The sequence below is a fragment of the Capricornis sumatraensis genome, chromosome 20 (assembly GCF_032405125.1).
Source record: "Capricornis sumatraensis isolate serow.1 chromosome 20, serow.2, whole genome shotgun sequence".
Taxonomy (NCBI): Eukaryota; Metazoa; Chordata; class Mammalia; order Artiodactyla; family Bovidae; genus Capricornis; species Capricornis sumatraensis.
The window spans coordinates 8168416-8188821 of NC_091088.1; the positions used below are offsets into that span (position 1 = coordinate 8168416).

Consider the following 20406-nt stretch of genomic DNA (forward strand, 5'->3'; position numbering starts at 1 on the left):
GCCTCTGGTCCTGAGCTCCAGCGGCTCGGACCACTCCTGCCCCGGGGCCATCGGACAGGGCAGGGCCGGGCCGGGCGGGGCGGGCGGGGCGGGCGAGGCGTCCACGCCGCGCGTCCCCGCCCGGCGCCGCGCGGGCCGCGAAGGGGTTAACGCGGGGGGGCGGGGGCGCCGCCGCGCCTGCGCGCTGCCGCCCTCCATTGTCTCCGCGGCGGCGAGGAGCGCCGGCGAGCGCAGCCCGGGAGCGAGCGGCGCGGCCGGCGGGGCCCGCGCGGCAGGGCCGAGAGCGCGACGCGAGCGCGGCTTCGCGAGCTCCGCGGGCCGCCGGCGCCGCAGCCCGCCCGGGCCTCGGGGGTCCGGGCCGCCGTCCCGGCCGCGGCGTCTTGAGGCGGCACGCGCCGGCGCCCCCGCCCTCCTCCTCCGGCGGCCGCTGCCGGGCGGGCGGCCTCCTCCCCGCGGCGCCCGGCCCTCGGGAGCCCGGGGGCGGCCTGGGGCGCGCCGAGCCCGCGCGCCTCGCCTCTCCGGACCGTGAGGGGAATCATGCGCCGGGCTCGGGACGCCTGCAGCCCGTAGTCTGGGTCCTGCTCGGGTCCTCTCTTTTTCCTTCTTTTTCCCTTCCCCTCCTGTCTCCTTTCTGCTCCCCCGTATGCCCGCCCAGCCCTGCCCCCGCCGCTGAGGACAGGGGGAGGGTCTCGGCCTGCAGGCTCCCGCCCCGCCGGGGCCCGGGCGAGCATGGGCGGCAAGCAGAGCACAGCGGCCCGCTCGCGCGGCCCCTTCCCGGGGGTCTCCACCGACGACAGCGCCGTGCCCCCGCCGGGAGGGGCGCCCCACTTCGGGCACTACCGGGCGGGCGGCGGGGCCATGGGGCTCCGCAGCCGCTCGGTCAGCTCCGTGGCGGGCATGGGCATGGACCCCAGCACGGCCAGCGGGGTGCCCTTTGGCCTCTACACCCCCGCCTCCCGGGGGGCCGGCGACGCCGAGAGGGCGCCCGGCAGCGGAGGGTCGACGTCCGACTCCACCTATGCCCACGGCAATGGTTACCAGGAGACGGGTGGCGGTCACCATAGAGACGGGATGCTGTACCTGGGCTCCCGAGCCTCGCTAGCGGATGCTCTACCTCTGCACATCGCACCCCGGTGGTTCAGCTCGCACAGTGGTGAGTCCGCGGGCGCCGGAGGCCTCGGAGGGTGGGGTGCCAGGGAGGGCGCGCCGAGGTGCCCCGCACCTTCGCACGCGTGCACGCAAAAGGTCTGGAGGCAAAGTGCGCTACCTGGATCTGGCTGTCGTCCTCTTGGTTCCCGAAGCCAAGGGATGAATGGAATACCCACTCTCTAGAAATGAGGCTTTCTGAGAGGCCGAGGAGAGCCAGGTGTGTGAGGACTTCAGGCGTTGGTTCACTTGTGGATGCCTGTTGAAGTCTCATTCATTGGCCTCCCCGTCCTCAGAGAAGTCTGGCTGGTCGCAAGTCGGCCTCCGTGCTTCCTTTCTGTTACTGCTGCATTGTGCTGGGTGCACCGGTAACACAGAAGGGATCCAATTGGACCGAGCATCTCAGACAAAGGATGTGAAGAGAAGATTGGGGCCAAGTGGGGTTTGGATGAGGGCACTTGCTCTTGCTGGAGAAGTGGGTGCCCAGTTTTGCGGCTGTGCTGGAAATCTGAATTGTTTAAAATGGAGCGGCCGACAGGCTGCTGCCATAGACAGGTGTGGCCTGCTGGTTGGAGGGCGCAGCCAGGGAGCCTCCCTGGGAGGCTTTGCGTGACCGGGGCTCTGGTTACCCGTGCTGCATGCAGTAGCAGCCTTGGCTCAGTGACTCTTGGATCCCTCCATCTTTCTTCTCCTCCATGCTAAAGTGCTTGGGTATTCTGCATCTTTTTGTGACCAAGACATGGCAGTTCTCTTGCACTGCTGTTGGCACATGTCGGGGGGAAAGGAGGAGTCAAAGGACCTGGATGAATTCATTTTGTGAACTTCTGGTGACAGGTCAGCAAAAAGCTGGAGGAGGATTTCCTAGACTCTGGCAGGGCAGAAGAGACACTGGCAGGAGCTTCTGGAGGAAAACAGGTCTGTCTGCTTAGCTAACCTGAGAAACCAGGTTAGGCCTCCAGAAAATTGGTCAGAAGGGGTGTGGGGCCGCTATTTACTAATTGGTGAGTTGGAGTAAAGAAGTTAACATATTCAGACTCCTTTGGGCGACTTCAGAAAATTTAGATACTGTGTAGAAGAAAGATTGCTCTATGGAGGATTTATCTGTTGGATCACTGCTTGCTCTTGTGAAATAGGGGAGACACTTTGGATCTCTATTTCTGGAAATAATGTTAATTTTTTTTTCAGTTCTTTAAACTGATTGTGAAATGAGTTTTCGGGAGGAATAGTGACTAATTTAGGGTAATCCTTGAAAGTGGCTTTTAATTGCTAGGATGGAATTTTAATCCCTGAACAGACTTCTAGATATAATTTGGACACTGGCCTGAAGAGATATAGGGTGTGATTACCTCTGACACTTTCAGATATCATTTGATCAGCTTTAGACATCTTAAACTTCGTAATCTTCCTTATAAAATTTGGTCCAGAAAGGGTCAGGTGTATTTTTGAGGTGATTGTAGTTAAGTTTTTAAGAGAGCTGTCATTAGTGTCTGAGTTTAAACAGAAAAGCACTATAAGACAGTTCTCAAAAGTCACAGGGAGAATTTTGTGTGTTGCAGGAATGTTATCTTAGAGTAGGAGTTCCCTTTTTCCACTCAAATTTCTTTTCTTTTACCAGAAAGTTCTTTTTCCTTCTTCCGCCACCAGGTTCCATGCCAGAGTTATGAGCTTGCATTTGGATTCTAAAATTCAGACTCTTCAGCTGTAAAACCTTAATTTTTTTTTTTCCTTTTCCCAGCTAGAGGTTAGGAAGAGCTGCTGAACCAGGGACTACAGGAAAAGTTGAAGCATATTAATCCCTTGAGGGATTGACATTGAAGTGTGTGTGGGGGGGGGCTGCTGTTAATATTTTGGGTAATAAGGTCATCATAGGGCCATCCTGGCCTTTGCAGGCATTGAACATGCCGGGCTCTGCCCATTCAGCGCCCCCACAAATTTCAGAGTGCTCCTGGTTGGGGCTTGATTGAGAACCACTGCCTTAGGGATTTGTTGTTTTATGCAAGTGAAATAATTAATTTTTCCTGTGCAGCGCATTTGAGAGGAACTTTGATGCTTCTGTTCTTCTGCAGTGGTGGTTCTCTCTCGCCTTCTGAAACTGGCCACAAGCCCTTCCTTCCAGGACATCCCCTTCCTTTCTTGTTCGCTGCTCGCTTGCTGTGAGACGAGGAACTTGTCTCCATCGTGGGGCCTTTGGGTAAGGTCCCAGCAGTTCTCACTCTCGTGTCTGAGGAGCAGAGGAGTACGGGTTTCAGGGCACGGTTGACTAGGTGTCTGGAAGTTGTTGTGATGTCGTTTGTGTTTCCAAGGTGCTTTTGGATCTCTTCATGGGCACAAAAAACAGATGTCTGAGAAGTAAGGAGGGGAGTTCAGTGAGCACGAGGCTTGCTCAGAGGGCCTGAGCTGACACTGTGTCAAGGGGCAGAATGCTAGGGTCCCAGGAGCTGGGACCGTGGACGAGACACCTCACCTCTTTTGAGTCTTGTCTTGGTTACTTTAAAAATACAGATAACAGCCTGTAAAGGTTGTTCCCCAAATCCTGTGAGGATACATGGCAGTCACATTTGCCCTCGCCGGGGTCGTGACCCTAGCTTGCACCCTCTGCTCCCTTTGCCTGGAATGCTTTCCGTCCATTCTGTACATGGATACCCTTTTATGATCCCTTGAGGCTTAACTTAAATTTCTCCTCAGGGACCACTCTTAGAAATTGCCTGCCTCCTGTGAGCCTCTTCCATCACTCACCTGTTACCTTAATAGCACTTAACACTCTTTATTTATCCATTTACTCTTTCTGTTTACTTCATCTGAATTTTTACTCCATGAGAGCGAGACTATGCCTCTTGACCACTGTTGTAACTCCTACGCTCTGTGTGCCAGGCACAAATATTTGTTGAGTGAATGAATTTGAATGCTGTATGTCCATCATATCATTACTCATCACTGCAACAGTAGGAGGTAAAATGTTTTTATTCCCATTTTACAGGTGAGGAAACTGAGGTGTAGAGGGAGGTTAAGGAACCCCCACAAGGCCGGACAGCTAATGGGAGGCAGAGCTGGGATTGCAGTGCAGGCCTGCCAGCGTCAGAATCCATTTGACCTCTTAGCCATTACCCTCTGCTTCCTCTCATCCTAAAACAGAAGGAAGCTGGGGAGCCTTGTGGAAATCTCACTGGCCTGCTTGTCAGAGGGCTGGGTTCCTCTCCTGCTTGGGCTGCTCCTTAACTGCCTGACTTGTGACCTTGTGCAAGTCAGTCATTTCACCTCAAAGTTAACCGTTTCTCCACCTGTTAAAATGGAGATCATACCTGCTCTGCCCACCTTACCGGGTCACTGTTGTGGCCTCACGAGAGGCTGTTTACGAAAGCCAAGTAACTTGCAGTGGGAAGTTCTTATCTTACAGGGATCACTTCTGTAGTTCTCTGCCTTCTTTCACCTCCTCAGAATCTGCTGGGCAGAGAGAGACTTAGAATCGTGGGGACTCTTCGTCCAGAATGAAAGCAAGTGCCCTCTGCTGAAATCTGACCTGTATTGAGGGGGCCATCTGTAGTTAACAAATGCCGTTTGAGAAGAGCCGCCTAATAGAGTCCGGGTCCCTTCTTTTCCACATTAAAATGTGTTTTGCTATAAGGTTTTTCACGCCTCTGATGGTTGTCTGGGTGGTATTCTGGAGGTCTGGTCATCCTTTTATAGTCCTGTTTAATTCAGAATGCAGATTGCCAAATGTAGTGGGGAAATATAGAGACCCAGCATGTTGGAAGGAAGAGGTTGCCCGTTTCCTGGGCCTGAATATAAATGGCCGGTCATAGAGATTTCCCTCCGCCTTCCTAGTCATATATGTGTATACACGTGTGTGTTCAGGAAACTAAACTGTTCTGTCTTGTCACCAGGCCATCAAAGGGGCCGGTAGAAGGTGACTTTTGCTAAGTCTTTGAACCTGCCAGCAGGATATCTCATGGGTTCTGTTGCTGGCACTCTGGGGTTCTCAAGCGATTTGATCTTCTCTATTCTTAAATAGAGAGAGTTGCCAATCCCATTGGAGTAGCTCAGAAAGCCTCTTTGTGCCTCACTCTAGGTGTGCTGGATGTAATGGTCCTTTCCATGGATTCTGGAGAAGGAAAACCATTCTGTGGCCTCCAAGTAGCAGGATGAGTCCTTGCCCTGCAAAAGTTCTGTTCCTAATGAAGACTAGTGTTTTTTTTTTTTTTGGAAGACTTTTTACAAAGCAGAGTTTTTAGTTCTCTGTTACCATGAGGGCTTGTTTGCTATAAAAGAAAAGTAGGGTTCCCTTGAGGAGAAGATCATTTCTTGAAGGTCACAGTTACTTCTTCCTCATTGGGGTTTGAAAGGTGTTGCAAAAAAACAGTGGTTTCACTCTGTTATGGGATGTGTACATTTTGCCATTAAACAGAGACACACCAATGGCAACCCACTCCAGTACTCTTGCCTGGAAAATCCCATGGGTGGAGGAGCCTGGTAGGTTGCAGTCCATCGGGTCGCTAAGAGTCGGACACAACGGAGCGACTTCACTTTCACTCTTCACTCTCATGCTTTGGAGAAGGACATGGCAATCCACTCCAGTGTTCTTGCCTGGAGAATCCCAGGGACGGAGGAGCCTGGTGGGCTGCCGTCTATGGGGGCGCACAGAGTCAGACACAACTGAAGCAACTTAGCAGCAGCAGCAGCAGCACCCCAAATAGGTCACAAGGAATACTCTCTGAGCCAAAGCCACTCTTTACCAGAAATGCAACTCTAGTTGCTTTTGGGAAAAGGAACATGCCTTGTATTTTACAGATATGATATTCAACCCAAGTTTATTGGGCACTTATATTTTAGCAAACCCAATTTTAAAACTAAACTTCAATTTTGACAGTTTCAAAATTGGGGGAAATGTCATAGGGAAGTGGTGGTAACTTAAATGGGCTCTTGGTCTCGCTCTTACTAACCCTTAAGTAGGGGGTGTTTTTAATGACTGGGTCACTGAGGTTGTGGTACCAACATTTCAAAGTTAGTCCAAAACTTAAATCCTGTTACTAGTCTTGTAATGAATGCTTACAAATTTTCATCTGTCTCTTTTCCAGGCTCTGTCCTGGCCTGTCTCAATCAGATGGTTCCTAGTGATGACGGTGGGTGTAGGCTTGAATATGAGACCTGGCAGTTTTCACCTCTGAATCTTTATTTCCTCACAAGGTCACATGTTTATCCTTGAAACCAACAGTTGGGTTCCTGATTTTGATAGGTTGAATGGATGAGGGGTGAGTTGTGGGTGTGAGTGAATAACCTGAAGAGCAACCCTCAAATGTGAAGCAAATAAAGAACCAAGTTGAATCTTAAAGCAGCAGCTGGGGTACTTTATAGACTGGTGAGACTGTTTACCTTGAGATCTCCCTGGCGTTGCTGGAATTGAGAGTACAGCCTTGCTCTGCTGGGAGTAAAGAGGAAGGAGGAGTTGGCTGCGCCCTGTAAAGTTAGAGGAGGCATGGTAAGAATTTATAGTGCACTCCCAAATCTGTAGTGAGAAGGAGGCAGATGCGAACGCCGAGCTCTCCTGATTTCTGTGAATGGTTCACAGGGTGTGCAAACTTGACTCTGCCCAGTATTCTCCAGAGCCTCGTTAACAAATGCAGCTCCCAGAGTTCAGTAGAACCTGAATTTGTCACAAATGATTCTAAAAATGTAGTCAGAATGCCCGCTATAAAGGAAAGGCTCCCCGACCATGGATCTAACTTTTCTCTCCCCAGAGAACTCCGAATGCTTTTCTTATGCATTCATCTCTTTCAGCATCTCTAAACTAGATTCCCGAGTGGGATCCACACAGGTCTTGCCTTCTGTTGCTCCCAGAGGGTGTAGCCATCCAGCAAGAGCATTGTTCAGTTTTTGCCCATTTTCTCTCACGCGGAACCAAGCGTTTTTCTCCTGCAGGCAGGCCTGAGCCAGTCTGCCCTGGTCCCCAGTCGCTCCGAACAGAAGGTGGTTGGGACAGGGTCCCCTCCTCCATGCTTCTCCCCTGGTTTTTTCTCCTGAGGCCTGTGTGCTGTTAGCTGCTTGTGCTGCAGGAGGGCTTCCTGAGTTACATCCTCTTTCTTCTATCCCCAGCCGGGAAGCTAGACAAGTCAAGCTCTTAGGATAAATCCAGACTTTAACGTGGACAAAACACCTTTTTCATTTTAATTTTTAATTGACAAAGTATGGACCTTTATGTGTAGATCTGTTGAACTGAGACATTGACTTATTCAACTGAGATTGAGTGCTTCCAGTGTTCCTAGGTGCCGGGCATGTGTACTTATGGTGAAGGTGAGTAGCATTACTTTGTTCTTTCTAAGAATTTTTGCTTCCTTACTCCTCTGAGAGAGAGTCTGAATACTGCAGCCCACGGCAGATTTGGCCTCCTTCTTCGTTCCCCTGTTGAACACTCAGGCAGGTTCGCGTGTTTGCCCATGAGGTGCTACAGGGATGGCCTCCTCCCTGCCCTTGGCTCAACTCTCCCTTCTTTCCTCAGCCCTCTGCTTGGGGCAGGTCATCTGTTCTTTGCGTTTCCAGTCAAGCGCCTACTAAGAAGAAATTCCTCATATGTGCCAACATGAGCGGTCCTCTCCTCCATGGAAATTGCAAAAGAAAAACATTTTTTTGAAATTATCTTTGCCTTCAGTATCTTTGTCATCCCTAGAGCCTCTTTTCTTTCTGGTCACTGAACACTGTTTTCACTGTGTTTTCACCACTCTTAACCCATGTCTGTGAAATTTATCCTAAGCCAAAATGTACTTAAGGAAATGTAAGTAAGAGTTTTTCCTCCTTGGTCTTGTGTTTGTCTGTGAGCTCCACGACATTGACACTTTAGTGCTGTTTTAAGTAATTTTTGAAGGCAGTGCTGGTGACCAAAATGTTATTTCTCCCCCAGAAATTTTAAAATCTGTTTTATATTTGAGGTTTTTTTTTTTTTTTTTTTTACCCAAAGTAAAGAATATAGGATGTTCCATGCTGAAAGACTTTGTATAGACTTTGGCTGTTGAGGTGATCCCTTAGTCTCGGAAGGATAATCTTTGGAGAAACCTCTCCTTGCATTTCCGTGTATTTGGCCTCTTGGTCTTGGTGAATTACACTCGGTTTACCGTGGCTCCAGCTTGCTTATTGATCATACCTTCAGTACTCTACAAAATGTAATTAAATAAACCATGCTTCAAAAATAGTTATCCTGTAATTAGTCACCTCTGTATTATGCAATGTCTTTTAAGGTCGAAGTTGATTTTTAGCATGTGGAGAAACTTAAATCTGGAGTCGCCCACACCATCTGAGACAGAGGTAGGAGGAGAATGCAAAGCTGAGACCCCCGAGACCTCAGCCAGCTTGGTCATTTTGCCCACATTTCTCCAGTGTTTGGAGAACACCCCTAATCCCCTACCCCTGCTGAGATGGTGCGTTTCCTTAGAGAAAGCTCTTAGGATTCTTTATCTTGATTCCCACCTTGGTACTCCAGGAGTCCCGCAAGGATTTGAGGGAGCCCTAGGGATTCCAGTCTAAACCGATGGAGCATTTGGTCCACCATGAATACAGATGAGTTTTCTGTAATATTGTTTTATTCTCTTTAGATCATACACACTGCTAATGCCCTCAAAGGTACAGCACCAGCTAAGTCAGCTTTTCAAAGAAACTTTGTGACAACACTGCCCACTACTGTAGTTAGCATCACGAAATGTAATGTTAGATTTCCTCAGTCCTGGTCAGGAATGGCTGAAAGATTGATACCATTGCAGCCAGTTGTCCTGATGAACTCTGGTTAAATTCAAGGCCTGTGCTCAGGATTGGCTTGCAAGCTAGCTGCCTTCCATCTTAATATCTGAACAAGCCCAGTCATGTTGGCTGTGTTTAATCCATCCATTTCCTGCTGCTGCTGCTGCTAAGTCGCTTCAGTCGTGTCCAACTCTGTGCGACCCCATTTCCTACCTCCTCTCAAATGCAGAGGCCAAATGCAATGTAAAAGAATAGTGAATCTAAGTATCTCCAGTATTTTGAGGTATAGGAATCTCCTATGAAGTGGCAGACCTTTGAGAAATAGTATTATGAGCTGTTCTGTTTTTGCTGTGGCTTTGGAAAACCTTTGGATTCTTCTACTGAACATTTGTTTGGGGAAAAAAAAATCTTTTTAATGAAACAGTGTGAGTCACAGAGCAGCCACTCCTTCTCATAATAGCATTTCTCACCAGGGGAATTTTTGGTAGCTGTTGGGGGAGGATTTGAGTAGGTTGTCGAAGATAAATCCCTCGGTCGAACATAGCCAAAGGGCTGCCATATCAGGACTCTGGTGCTTTCCGTGCTGACAGCAAGCCCTGAATTCAAAGTGCAGGACAGCAGAATAGAATGGGGAAGGCCTGTGCTCAGAGAACTGTCACAGTGGCCTGACCAATGAGGTTGGTGTTTTCAGCATTCAGACTCTCCATTAAAACAGCGTTGTAGTGTAAAAGGACCATGAAACAGACTCCTTGGGTTAGAGGGCCTGAGACTGTGTACTAGAACAATTATTTCTGGATTAAGGGATGACTGTGGTCCTAATGATGAGACTCATAAAAGCCACAAGCATGCCTGCTCTTTCCACATTGTGAAATGGTGGCATGGCGCCTGGCGCTGACCGCCTCACACAGAGAAGATTCGACAGGGTCTGTGCTCTTAAGACTTCAGGTCTAATAAGCACTTAGAATAACACTCTGTGAACCCTTGAGCCAGTGTCTTTGTGGGATGGTGAAGAGGGGATGCTAGAGACACCGAGACTTAGAACAAACCAGGGTTATACCACCAACATCCAGAATGCCTGTCTTCAGCCTCTCTGCCCGCCAGAACCTGAGTTTTCACCGTTTCCAGCTTGAGTGACTTAACAGTACTTCTTCGGTCCTCGTGTCTGAACCATGGCTTATGTAAGCTACAGACGAAGGAAAGTCTGAAAGGTTATTACAACTGTTGAGATTTGCTTTCCTTTGGAAAGTCAGAGCTGTCTCCATTCCGTGTTTTCCTGGCTTTGTGCTTTTCTTCAAAGCCTTTTACCAGTTCCAAGTCTCCAGAGCTCAGTGAGGGGGAACAGGAAGCCAGCGTTTGATGCCTAAGAGCCAGCAATAACTAAGAGAAAAGGGCAGAAGCAGGGAACTGGGAGGGGGAGTTGTGGGCCTTGAAGGTATCCAGGCCTCTAGGATTATAGATGCATCCTGCAGAGATGACTTTAACCAACTTGCTCAAACAAGGAAAAACCAGTAGGAACCTCTGTTCTGAGAATTCAAATTTCTCTTCGATGGTATAGTGGGGCTCAATATTTTTAATTGATGGCATGATTACAAAATACCTTTTCCCTAAGGAGTTCCAAACAATTTCTAAAACATGATTATCACTTTTATAAAATAGCGGAATAACTTTCCTCTCTTTCCCTGGAGGGTCCCCAGGGTACATCTTGTCATGGGATCCAGGCTGGAGCCTGACCCTTCCTTTTCCTGTCCATTCACATTAGATGAACTCCGTGAAGCCCCAGTCCTGTGACTGCAAGATGGAAGGGTCACAGGGGTTTGTGCTATTTCAGTTTTGGTTTCACTTGCATATTTTAGGAAATCAAATAGTGTGACTCTGAATAGGAATTCTTGTCTCTTGGAATCTTTTCAAAAATGAGCTGTTTCAGGCATTCAAGAGAGAATGTGCTAACCTACCAAGCGGATAAGTAAATAGAACATAATAGATGTAATTGTATGGACCTCACGCGAGTCATAGGTTTCTCCTTCCCTTCCCAAAGGTAACCTCTGCCCTGATTCTCCTGTTGATCATCCTATATGTGTTCCTACTTCTTACTCCCTGTTTCTATCTAAAATAGCATTTGCAGCATTCAATCTAAACTTCATAGTGTCTCGTCTTTTTATATCTCTGTCTATAGATAGACCTCAAGATTGGATTTGGGATCTGTAAATCCACTGCACTATTTGCTGCTCTAACACGTTCATCTTTGCTGCTCTTCTCTATTGTATGAATATCGCACAAATATCACCGTTTATCCATCCATTCTCTTGGATATCAGTGGATATTAAAGTTATTTTCAGTTACTTTGAGAATATTTTGCTGTTTCCTTGCATATTTGAGTGAGAGTTTTTCTAGAGTGCATTCTTAGCCATGAGCTCGCTGGGTCATAGGCTCATCAAGAGGCTCCAACTCTTGATTAAATACTACCCAGTAGATGACCAGTGTGCTGGTATCAATTTTATACTCCCCAGATAGCATATATTCACTTGGTCCATGTTCTTGCTGAAACTTGATATTGTTATACTTGAATTTTTGGCAAGCTCTAGTAAGTGCGAGGTGGTGTATCATTGTGATTTTTGTTATTTATATACATATAAATTAATATGCTAGTATATTTTTAATTATCATGCTTGTTCATGTCTTTTATCCATATTTATATTGGATGGTTCCTCCTTTTCTTACTAGTCCCTATAATATGAATTTGTGTTTTTGTTTCGTTTGTTTCCAGATACACATCTGAAGCATATGTTATACAGATGTCTGTCTCCCAGTTTTTGGGTTACCTCTTTGTTCTTTTTGCACTTTCTTATGGTTAGTTTACCTTTAATATAGTATTCCAATGTTTTCCCTCGTGGCTTATGCATTTTGTGTCTTAAGAAAGATTGTCTTTCCCTGAGGTCAGAAGAGATATCTTACATTATCTTCTGAAAGTTTCTGAATTTTTGTCTTTCATATTTCGGTCCTTAAGCTATGGAGAGTTAAGTTGTTTGAATGGGATAAGATAAGGATATCTTTTCCTTCTTCCATATGAATAGCCAGCTCTCCCAACAGCAAGTGAAGAATGGTAAAGCCTTTTCCTACTGATTTGCAAAGCTACCTTTATCAAGTTTCCAAATACCTCTATCCAAATAATCAAGTTTCCTTCCAGGCATAGGTTTGTTCCTGGGCTTTTTGTTCTGTTCCATTGGCCTAGTTGTCTATCCTTGTGCTAATACTTTCTTAATTACTGTAGTTTTGTCTTGCTGTGTGGAAGGGCAAATCCTTTCAACTTGTTATTTATTCTCTTTCAAAGCTGTGTTGTCTAAATAAAGCTTTCTAGGGGACAAAGAAGGGAATCCGGATAGAATCAGCAAAATGAAGCACAGAGTACCAGGAACTGCTCTGTTTATAGCTGTTTTTCTTAGTGACAGGACATCTGGCAAACTGACCCTAGTGGGCAGTTACAAATTTTTTCCCCTACTATATTGCACAAACAATATCATTTCCCTATGTCTTTGTATTGTAAGCGGCAGAATAAACAGTTCTGTATGTTACAGACAACAACAATAAAAACAACACAAACTGGTTAGTTATTTTTGGTGCTTTTTGCATCCATATAAAATTTAAAATCAGCTTTGACAGCTTTTGTGGGGAAGGAACTGTTAGGATATTTATTGGAGTTTTACGTTGAGTTTATCATTTGCTGTCTTTATAAAATTGGGTCTACCCATGAACCTGATGGGAATGGACCTAACAGATAAAAGAATTTATTTTTTTTTACTTTTTTTAAACTTTGAAATAATTTCAGACTCATAGAAGAAGCCAGTGGAGACCCACTCCAGTACTCTTGCCTGGAAAATCCCATGGATGGAGGAGCCTAGTGGGCTGCAGTCCATGGGGTCCCGAAGAGTGGGACACGACGGAGCCACTTCACTTTAACTTTCATGCATTGGAGAAGGAGATGGCAACCCACTCCAGTGTTCTTGCCTGGAGAATCCCAGGGACGGGGGAGCCTGCTATGCTGCCGTCTCTGGGGTCGCACAGAGTCGGACACGACTGAAGCGACTTAGCAGGAGCAGCAGCAGCAGACTTATAGAAAAGTCGCAAAATGCGGAATAAATATTGCATTTCCATTAGCCAGAATGTTCAGATGTTACTGAAAAGACTTAAGCAGTTGAATATCCACCAAGTTCTTGACTTTGCAAAGCAGCTTAAAGTCCTAACACATGAAGCATCTCAAGTCTGAGGAATCTGCGTTGGTCTGTTGCTAGAAATGGGAGAACCACATGATGTTAAAGTGACGCGATGTCTGAAGGGGCGGCTAGGCCTCACACGGAGATCTGCTTTCTTCCGAGTTGGTCTGTGTCTTTATGTGATTTGATGTAATCAGGCCCCAGTCTCTGCTCGCCCGGTGTGTGCTGTGCTGTGATCTCTGCTAAAAGAGGGGCTTCTTGCTTTCAGTTGAGAATCTTAAGACAGCTAGAGGCTGGGTAATTCCGGTCAAGTCTGCCTCAGTATCACCTGAGAATGTCTTTTGGAGCCTTGACTTCAAGTCCAGAGGTTCCTGTATGGGGGATGCCTGCAGTGAGACACCCCTTCCTGGAAGACAACTATGCTTACCAGTGTATCACCAGTGCACACGAGACACCCCTTCTTGGGAGAGGCAGTGTGGGGTGGTGGTTAAGGTTAAGTGAGACTTATAATAATTATATCTTTCATATGTACTTTGTATCAATTTATTGAGCTTATTGACATATCCACCTCTCTCAAAACAGTGCCCAGAGGGTAGTAAGTGATCAGTAAAAGTAACTACTGAATGTCTCTGGGTAAAGCTGAGTAATTATCTAAAGATCTCTAATCTTTTTTCATTAGATTTATCCGTAGGTACCTTATAGTTTTTGTTACTGCTGTAAGTAACATTTAAAATGTTTTTATAACTATTTCAGGTTTCTGGTATATTCAGCAGACTTGCTGAACTCTTGTAGGTCTAATAGTTTTAATGGAAAGCATCTACAGAGAAAATCCAAGCGAGTCACATTGGTAAATAATAACTGTTTTGTTTCTTCTTTTCTAATTCTCTTGTGTGTCACTTCTCTTTCCTACTTTAGGATTGCTGACAACTTCCTGTGTTAAAAAGTCTATTTGAATCTATGTAACCATGGGCATTCTTGTTTTCCTCCTAGTGAAGAAAGTGCTTCTTGCATTAAAAGCATTGTCTGTGTTTTTGTTGGATAGCCTTCATTCCCTCAAAGGTGAATTCCCTTGTGTTCTTAGTTTGTTAAATCAAATATTTCAAATGGCTGTTTTATCAGATTTTCCCTTGCCTTTATTCAGATTGGGCTTCTTTATTATTTCACGTACTTTCTCTTCTGGTCTGTCTTGTCTGGTATTAACGTCAGTATTCTTTTTGTAACTGTTTGCTGGTATCTTTTCCTGTCCTTTTATTTTCAGTCTCTGTGTCCTCATGTCTTAGATGTATCTTCTGTAAATGACAGATAGTTGGACTCTTTTTCAAGCTAATCTGAGACTTTTAATTGGCAGATTTAATTCATTTTAAAAATGCTGTGAATACAACTATATGTTAATTAAATATCTTACTATATATAGTTATTTTGTGTTATATATCATGTTTTCTGTTTGCGTTTTTCTGCTTTCCTTCCTTCTACTATATAAGTTTTCTTTATCTGCATTTGGGAGCTTTCAATTCTTTTAGAGGCTCCTCTTAGATTTTTGGCCTGCATGTTTGAAAATAATCTAATGTTAAATTAATATCACTTCTCTCTTCCCAAATAAAAAAGAACCCGCAGTTTGTCTTAAACATTGTTGAGATTCAGTATTTTAATTCCACTTCATTCTGTTTTTATACTCTAGAATTAGCCTCTTATTTGATAATGTCTGCTTGGTTGGAGTCACCCACCTGCTTAGCAGATTTTTTGCCTCCTGTTCCTTCTTTCATCGTACTTCATCCTTCTGAGTTAATTTCCTTCTTGTAGAGGTAGGCATTACATTTTTCAGTGAGAATATGTTAAACACTGTATAAAATTTTTATTTATTTATTTTTGCCTATGCTGGGTCCTGGTTGCAGCACATGGGCTTCCTCTAATTGCAGGGGACATGGGCTTCTTGTGGCAGCTTCTTTTGTTGCAGAGCATGGGCTTCTGGGCACTGCCTAGCTTCAGTCGTTGTGGTGTGCAGGCTCAGTGGGTGTGGCACACGGGCTCCAGAGCACAGGGTCAGCAGCTGTGCTAAAAGCCCGTAGCGTGTGAGGTCTTAGCTCCTGGACCAGGGATCGAACCCATGTCTCCTGCGTTACAGGGGGATTCTTCTTCTTTTTTAAACAATTATTTATTTGACTGCCAGGTTTTAGTTTTGGAGTGTGGGATCTTTTTAGTTGTGGTATGTAGGATCTAGTTTCCTGACCAGGGATCGAACCCAGGCCTCTTGTGTTGGGAGCGCAGAGTCTTAGCCACTGGAATACCAGGAAAGTCCTGGCGGGTGGATTCTTAACTGCTAGACCACCAGGGAAGTTCCTAAACACTCCCTTTTTTGCTTGCAAATAAAAAAAAAAGTTTTTATTTGCTGTAACTATTGAGTGATAATTTAGCAGAGTATAAAAATCTGTTTTGGCAGTAATTTTTTTCTCAGCAATTGGGCCATGTTATTCCATTTCATTATCTTCTAGCTTTTGATATTGCAGTTGAGAATTCTGATTCTCAGCTCTAAACAGTTAACTTGTGTTTTCTCTTAACTGCTTTATAATCTTTGTTCCTGGTATTCTGCAAATTTACTGTTGTGTGTCCAGGGTTTGATCTATTTCTATATTTCTTGCTTGCTTTTTGTCCTTGAATATGAGAGTTCATGTCTTTAAAAATGTACAAGAAGTACTCAGCCATGTATCCCTTCATATTTTGCCTTTGTTTTATTGTCTCCCGGCTTTGCTTTTGAGAATCTTAGAAGTCATGTATCGGACCTTTTTCTTCTAGCCTTTGTGTTTCTTAAATAGTTCCATATTTTCCCACTCTTTATTTCTGTATGCTTTGCTCTTTCTTATTGCTTCCCTGGTGGCTCAGACAGTAAAGCATCCGCCTGCAATGAGGGACACCTGGATTTGATGCCTGCGTCAGGAAGATCCCCTGGAGGAGGGCATGGCAGCCCACTCCAGTAATCTTGCCTGGAGAATCCCCATGGACAGAGGAGCCTGGCGGGCTGCAGTTCATAGGGTCGCAGAGTCAAACATAATTAAGCACTGATTGACCTTTCAGTACAATAATTCTTTCTTACCTACTTTTTTTTAAACCTGCTCATTGAGTTTTATGTTTCATTGAACTACATTTTAAATTCCTTGTAGGTTGTTTACTTTTTTCCTTCAATTGTGTTAAAAACACTTTTTCACAAGTAAATCATCTTTTCTGGTTCTAGTTTTTCTCTTTGGGAAAATCAGTGGGGTTAGCTAGCTGTGTTCTGTTCTCTCTTCCTGCTCAGAAGTTCCGTAAAGCCCTATCAGTGGCATCATACTGTTGAGTGAACGCTAGGGAACCTGGAAGCCCATCTTCATTTTGCTCTCTACTCCCAGAGGAAGAGTGCCTCCTGAGTCACATAGGGCAGACTTTCGGCACTGTGCCTCTTGGGGGCTCACAGCACTGGCGGGGGTCTGTTTCTATGGCAGTAGAGGACCTAACTCTTTCTCTGTCCTCGGGATATGCAGAGGGAAGTTACAGGGTAAACTTTTAGAGCTTTCCATTTTTTTCTTCATGAGGCTGGATATATTCTCTTTCTTCTGTCCAGTATAGTAGCACCGTCCTGTATAGTAGCCTCTGGTCACGTATGGCTATTTAAATTACCATCAAGTAAAGTTTGGAATTTCCTTTGAGTCCCACTAGCCATATTTCAGGTGCCCAGTAGCCACAGATTGCTAGTGACGACTATAGTCGGACAGCACAGATACAGAACATTTTCATTGTAGCAGAAAGTTGTCCCGGACAGGGCTGTTCTGAACTCTTCCATAGTATTCTTACAGTAGACAGAATGGGTAAATGTAGTTTCACAAAGTCAACTTGTTGATAATCAGAACCTGGAAGTCTTTCCTTCGAGTCATCCCCATTCTGTACTATCAGTATGTGGGAAGAATACAGAAAGGGTGTTGCGCTCTGAGAATGATTTACGGGGTGAAGTGGTAAACCCAAGCTTACTTGTCTTACCTGTAATTTGTTACCATGGGGAGAGGGTAAGTAGAGAAGTGAAATGAACCTAATGTTCAATAAACTTTGGGGAACATGGAAAAGGATTACTGCATGGGTCTGTTGATTTTATGCAATTGTGATTAAACTGAGAATAGGGAAGATGGATTGTGAATGGAGAAAACCAGCCCAAGCAAGGTCTTATTACTTGAAGTTTGAATCAGACTGGAAATTCCTTGTAATGAAACCATCTTTCTCCACCCCCTTAAATTGCCATCTCATTTTCCTTTGAATTGCAATAGAACCTTCAGGATTCTCAAGAAAAGAGGCACCTCCTTTCTCCACCCCCTCTCCCCACCACATACACACACCCACACCTTCTTCAAATTTAGCAACATTTCACAGTGACTGGACTCAAGATAGACCAAAAATAAGAACAATGTGGGTCATACTCGCCTGGCCCCAGCAGGTTGTAAAGAGAGGGAAAGAGCCAGTGACCCTAACCTTGTTTTTTGCCTGTGAAAAAGAACTGCTGAAAACATACCTTACAGGACTTCCTTGGTGGTTCAGTGCCCAAGACTCTGCATTCCCAATGCAGATGGGAATCGATCCCTGGTCAGGGAACTAGATCCCACATGCCAGAACTAAAGATCGCACATGCTGTAACTAATACCTGGCACAGCCAAATAAGTATTTAAAAATCCCAAAACATACTCAGTCTTTATTATGGAGGCTGCAAGCACTCAGCATCCTCAACACAGTGCTCAGGTGCCCAGTTCAGACTAACTAGCTGGAGTTGGCATGTGAGACTAAGCCTGTTGTTTGCTAGGATTTGAACTTGAGGTTTCCTATTCTGAGAAGGAGCATTGTTCTGGTTGATTGCAGAGTACCTATTATGAGCTAGATAGGGTAGTTGAGAAATTTTTTAAATTCTATCTGGAGTATGCATGGCTTATGGTATAGTTCATTTCAGTCGCTCAGTCGTGTCCGACTCTTTGCAACCCCATGAATCGCAGCACGCCAGGCCTCCCTGTCCATCACCATCTCCCGGAGTTCACTCAGACTCACGTCCATCGAGTCAGTGATGCCATCCAGCCATCTCATCCTCGGCCGTCCCCTTCTCCTCCTGTCCCCAATCCCTCCCACCACCAGAGTCTTTTCCAATGAGTCAGCTTTTCGCGTGAGGTGGCCAAAGTACTGGAGTTTTAGCTTTAGCATCATTCCTTCCATAGAACACGTAGGGCTGATCTCCTTTGAATGGACTGGTTGGATCTCCTTGCAGTCCAAGGGACTCTCAGGAGCCTTCTCCAACACCACAGTTCAAAACCATCAATTCTTCGTCACTCACCCTTCTTCACAGTCCAACTCTCACATCCATACATGACCACTGGAAAAACCATAGCCTTGACCAGACGGACCTTTGTTGGCAAAGTAATGTCTCTGCTTTTCAATATGCTATCTAGGTTGGTCATAACTTTGCTTCCAAGGAGTAAGCATCTTTTAATTTCATGGCTACAGTCACCATCTGCAGTGATTTTGGAGCCCCCAAAAATAAAGTCTGATGACACTGTTTCCACTGTTTCCCCATCTATTTCCCATGAAGTGATGGGATCAGATGCCATGATCTTCGTTTTCTGAATGTTGAGCTTTAAGCCAACTTTTTCACTCTCCTCTTTCACTCTCATCAAGAGGCTTTTTAGTTCCTCTTCACATTCTGCCATAAGGGTGGTGTCATCTGCATATCTGAGGTTATTGATATTTCTCCCAGCAATCTTGATTCCAGCTTGTGTTTCTTCCAGCCCAGTGTTTCTCATGATGTACTCTACATATAAGTTAAATAAGCAGGGTGATAATATACAGCCTTGACGTACTCCTTTTCCTATTTGGAACCAGTCTGTTGTTCCACGTCCAGTTCTACTGTTGCTAGGTACCTAAATAAAAGTTGTTCAGTGAACACACATATGAGAAAAGGATGTTAATTTTAGAGGTGAAGTTAAAGGTAATTTTATGGGAAAGAATCCATTACTTATTAGTTCATCCTGGTGGATTTTGTAGGGTTGGCAAAACTAGCTTAGAGGTGACTTTTTGAAAGAAATTAATCTGAAAGAAAAAGATGGCTTGTAAGATGACTGGGAGGGGTTTAGAAAGAATTCAGAGACGGCATTTCTAGAAGGAAAAAGGTTGTAAAAGAGGGAAACGTCCTATAACAGGCTGGAAAGGATGGAAGAAGCTGCAGAGGATGAAACTAATAGGCACTTGGCAGAAACGGAAGTGAACAGACTTGTGGTTTCTAGATTAGCAGGTTTTTGTTTTTCAAGCAAATCTGGAAGCATAGGTTCTTCCTAGGCTTTTTTTCCCCCTGTCACGGAAATAATCAGACTACAAACATTGATACAGAAAGTGAAAGTTCTCTATGATCTCTTTGGTAAGTGTTTCTCCAGATTTTTGCTTGCCCCTGTGGACTAATATGTTTAAAACGGTAGAAATCACATTCTGCTTATCTCATTTCACAACCTTTGTCTTTCATTTAATTTTTTCTTCATTGTTCCATGTCACTCCTGGATTTTGTTTTGTTTTTGTGTCTGTTGTAATTTCCAGAAACCTGTGCCTGTGGAGGGGGAACCTATTCAAAGTGGATCTCTACCCCTCCCCCTTCCAGCTGTTGCGCTTCTTCGAGTGAACTCATAATGTCACAGGTTGATGCCCAGGAAGTTTGCCCCTAAAGAGCTTTTACCCTTTTAACCTCTTTGCTAGAGACCGTGCCTCTGATTTGGTCAGACTTCCTTAGCTGTAAGTTGTTAACGGGATGTCACAGGGAAGGATCACATAGCCCTTCCAGTAAATTTACTTTGTTCTCGGTAGAGCAATTAAATTATAGACTAGAAAGAACCCAGAGCTCAACACCAAACACCAAGAGCGTTTGGTGAGTAGACAACTCCAGGCAGCAGGCTTCACAGGGCCCCGCTGTCTCCCAGCCTTCAATTCTGAAATATTCTGAGTATGTCCAGCTTGTTCCCAAGTTCACGGCTTCTTCCCATTTTTACTTCTGACGCGATAATTGGTTCTGCCAGTAGCTGGACTTAGAGCATAAGAAATTTTTACCTTGGATGCACAATCTGAGCTGCCCTAAAAGAAAACAACAGGTGGGGGCCAGGATGGAAACATTTCAAGCTAGGCCTGTGTGAGGCAGCTAATCTCAGGGCTCTGCACTCGGCGGGTGCTTTTGCTTCCTCGGGGTTCTGCAAACAGACTGTCATACAGGCAGCATGCCAGTGGCGCGTGCAGCAACCCACTGGGACCCGACACTGTGGTGGGATCCCACAGAGGAGTCTGTCAGGTGACAGGCAGG

The 20406-nt window shown here is 45.4% G+C and overlaps 1 protein-coding gene across 6 annotated transcripts in view; it reads left to right on the forward strand.

Annotated features, from left to right (window-relative positions):
* The first annotated feature begins 578 nt into the window (after nucleotides 1-578).
* ZNRF1 (zinc and ring finger 1) overlaps nucleotides 579-20406 on the forward strand; it is an 89249-nt gene continuing 69421 nt past the window's right edge. For all 6 annotated transcript variants that reach the window (XM_068991997.1, XM_068991998.1, XM_068991999.1 and 3 more), the window contains exon 1: nucleotides 579-1153. In XM_068991997.1, the coding sequence (XP_068848098.1) occupies nucleotides 730-1153 (424 nt within the window). In that variant the 5' untranslated portion in view covers nucleotides 579-729. The remainder of the gene's footprint in view (nucleotides 1154-20406) is intronic.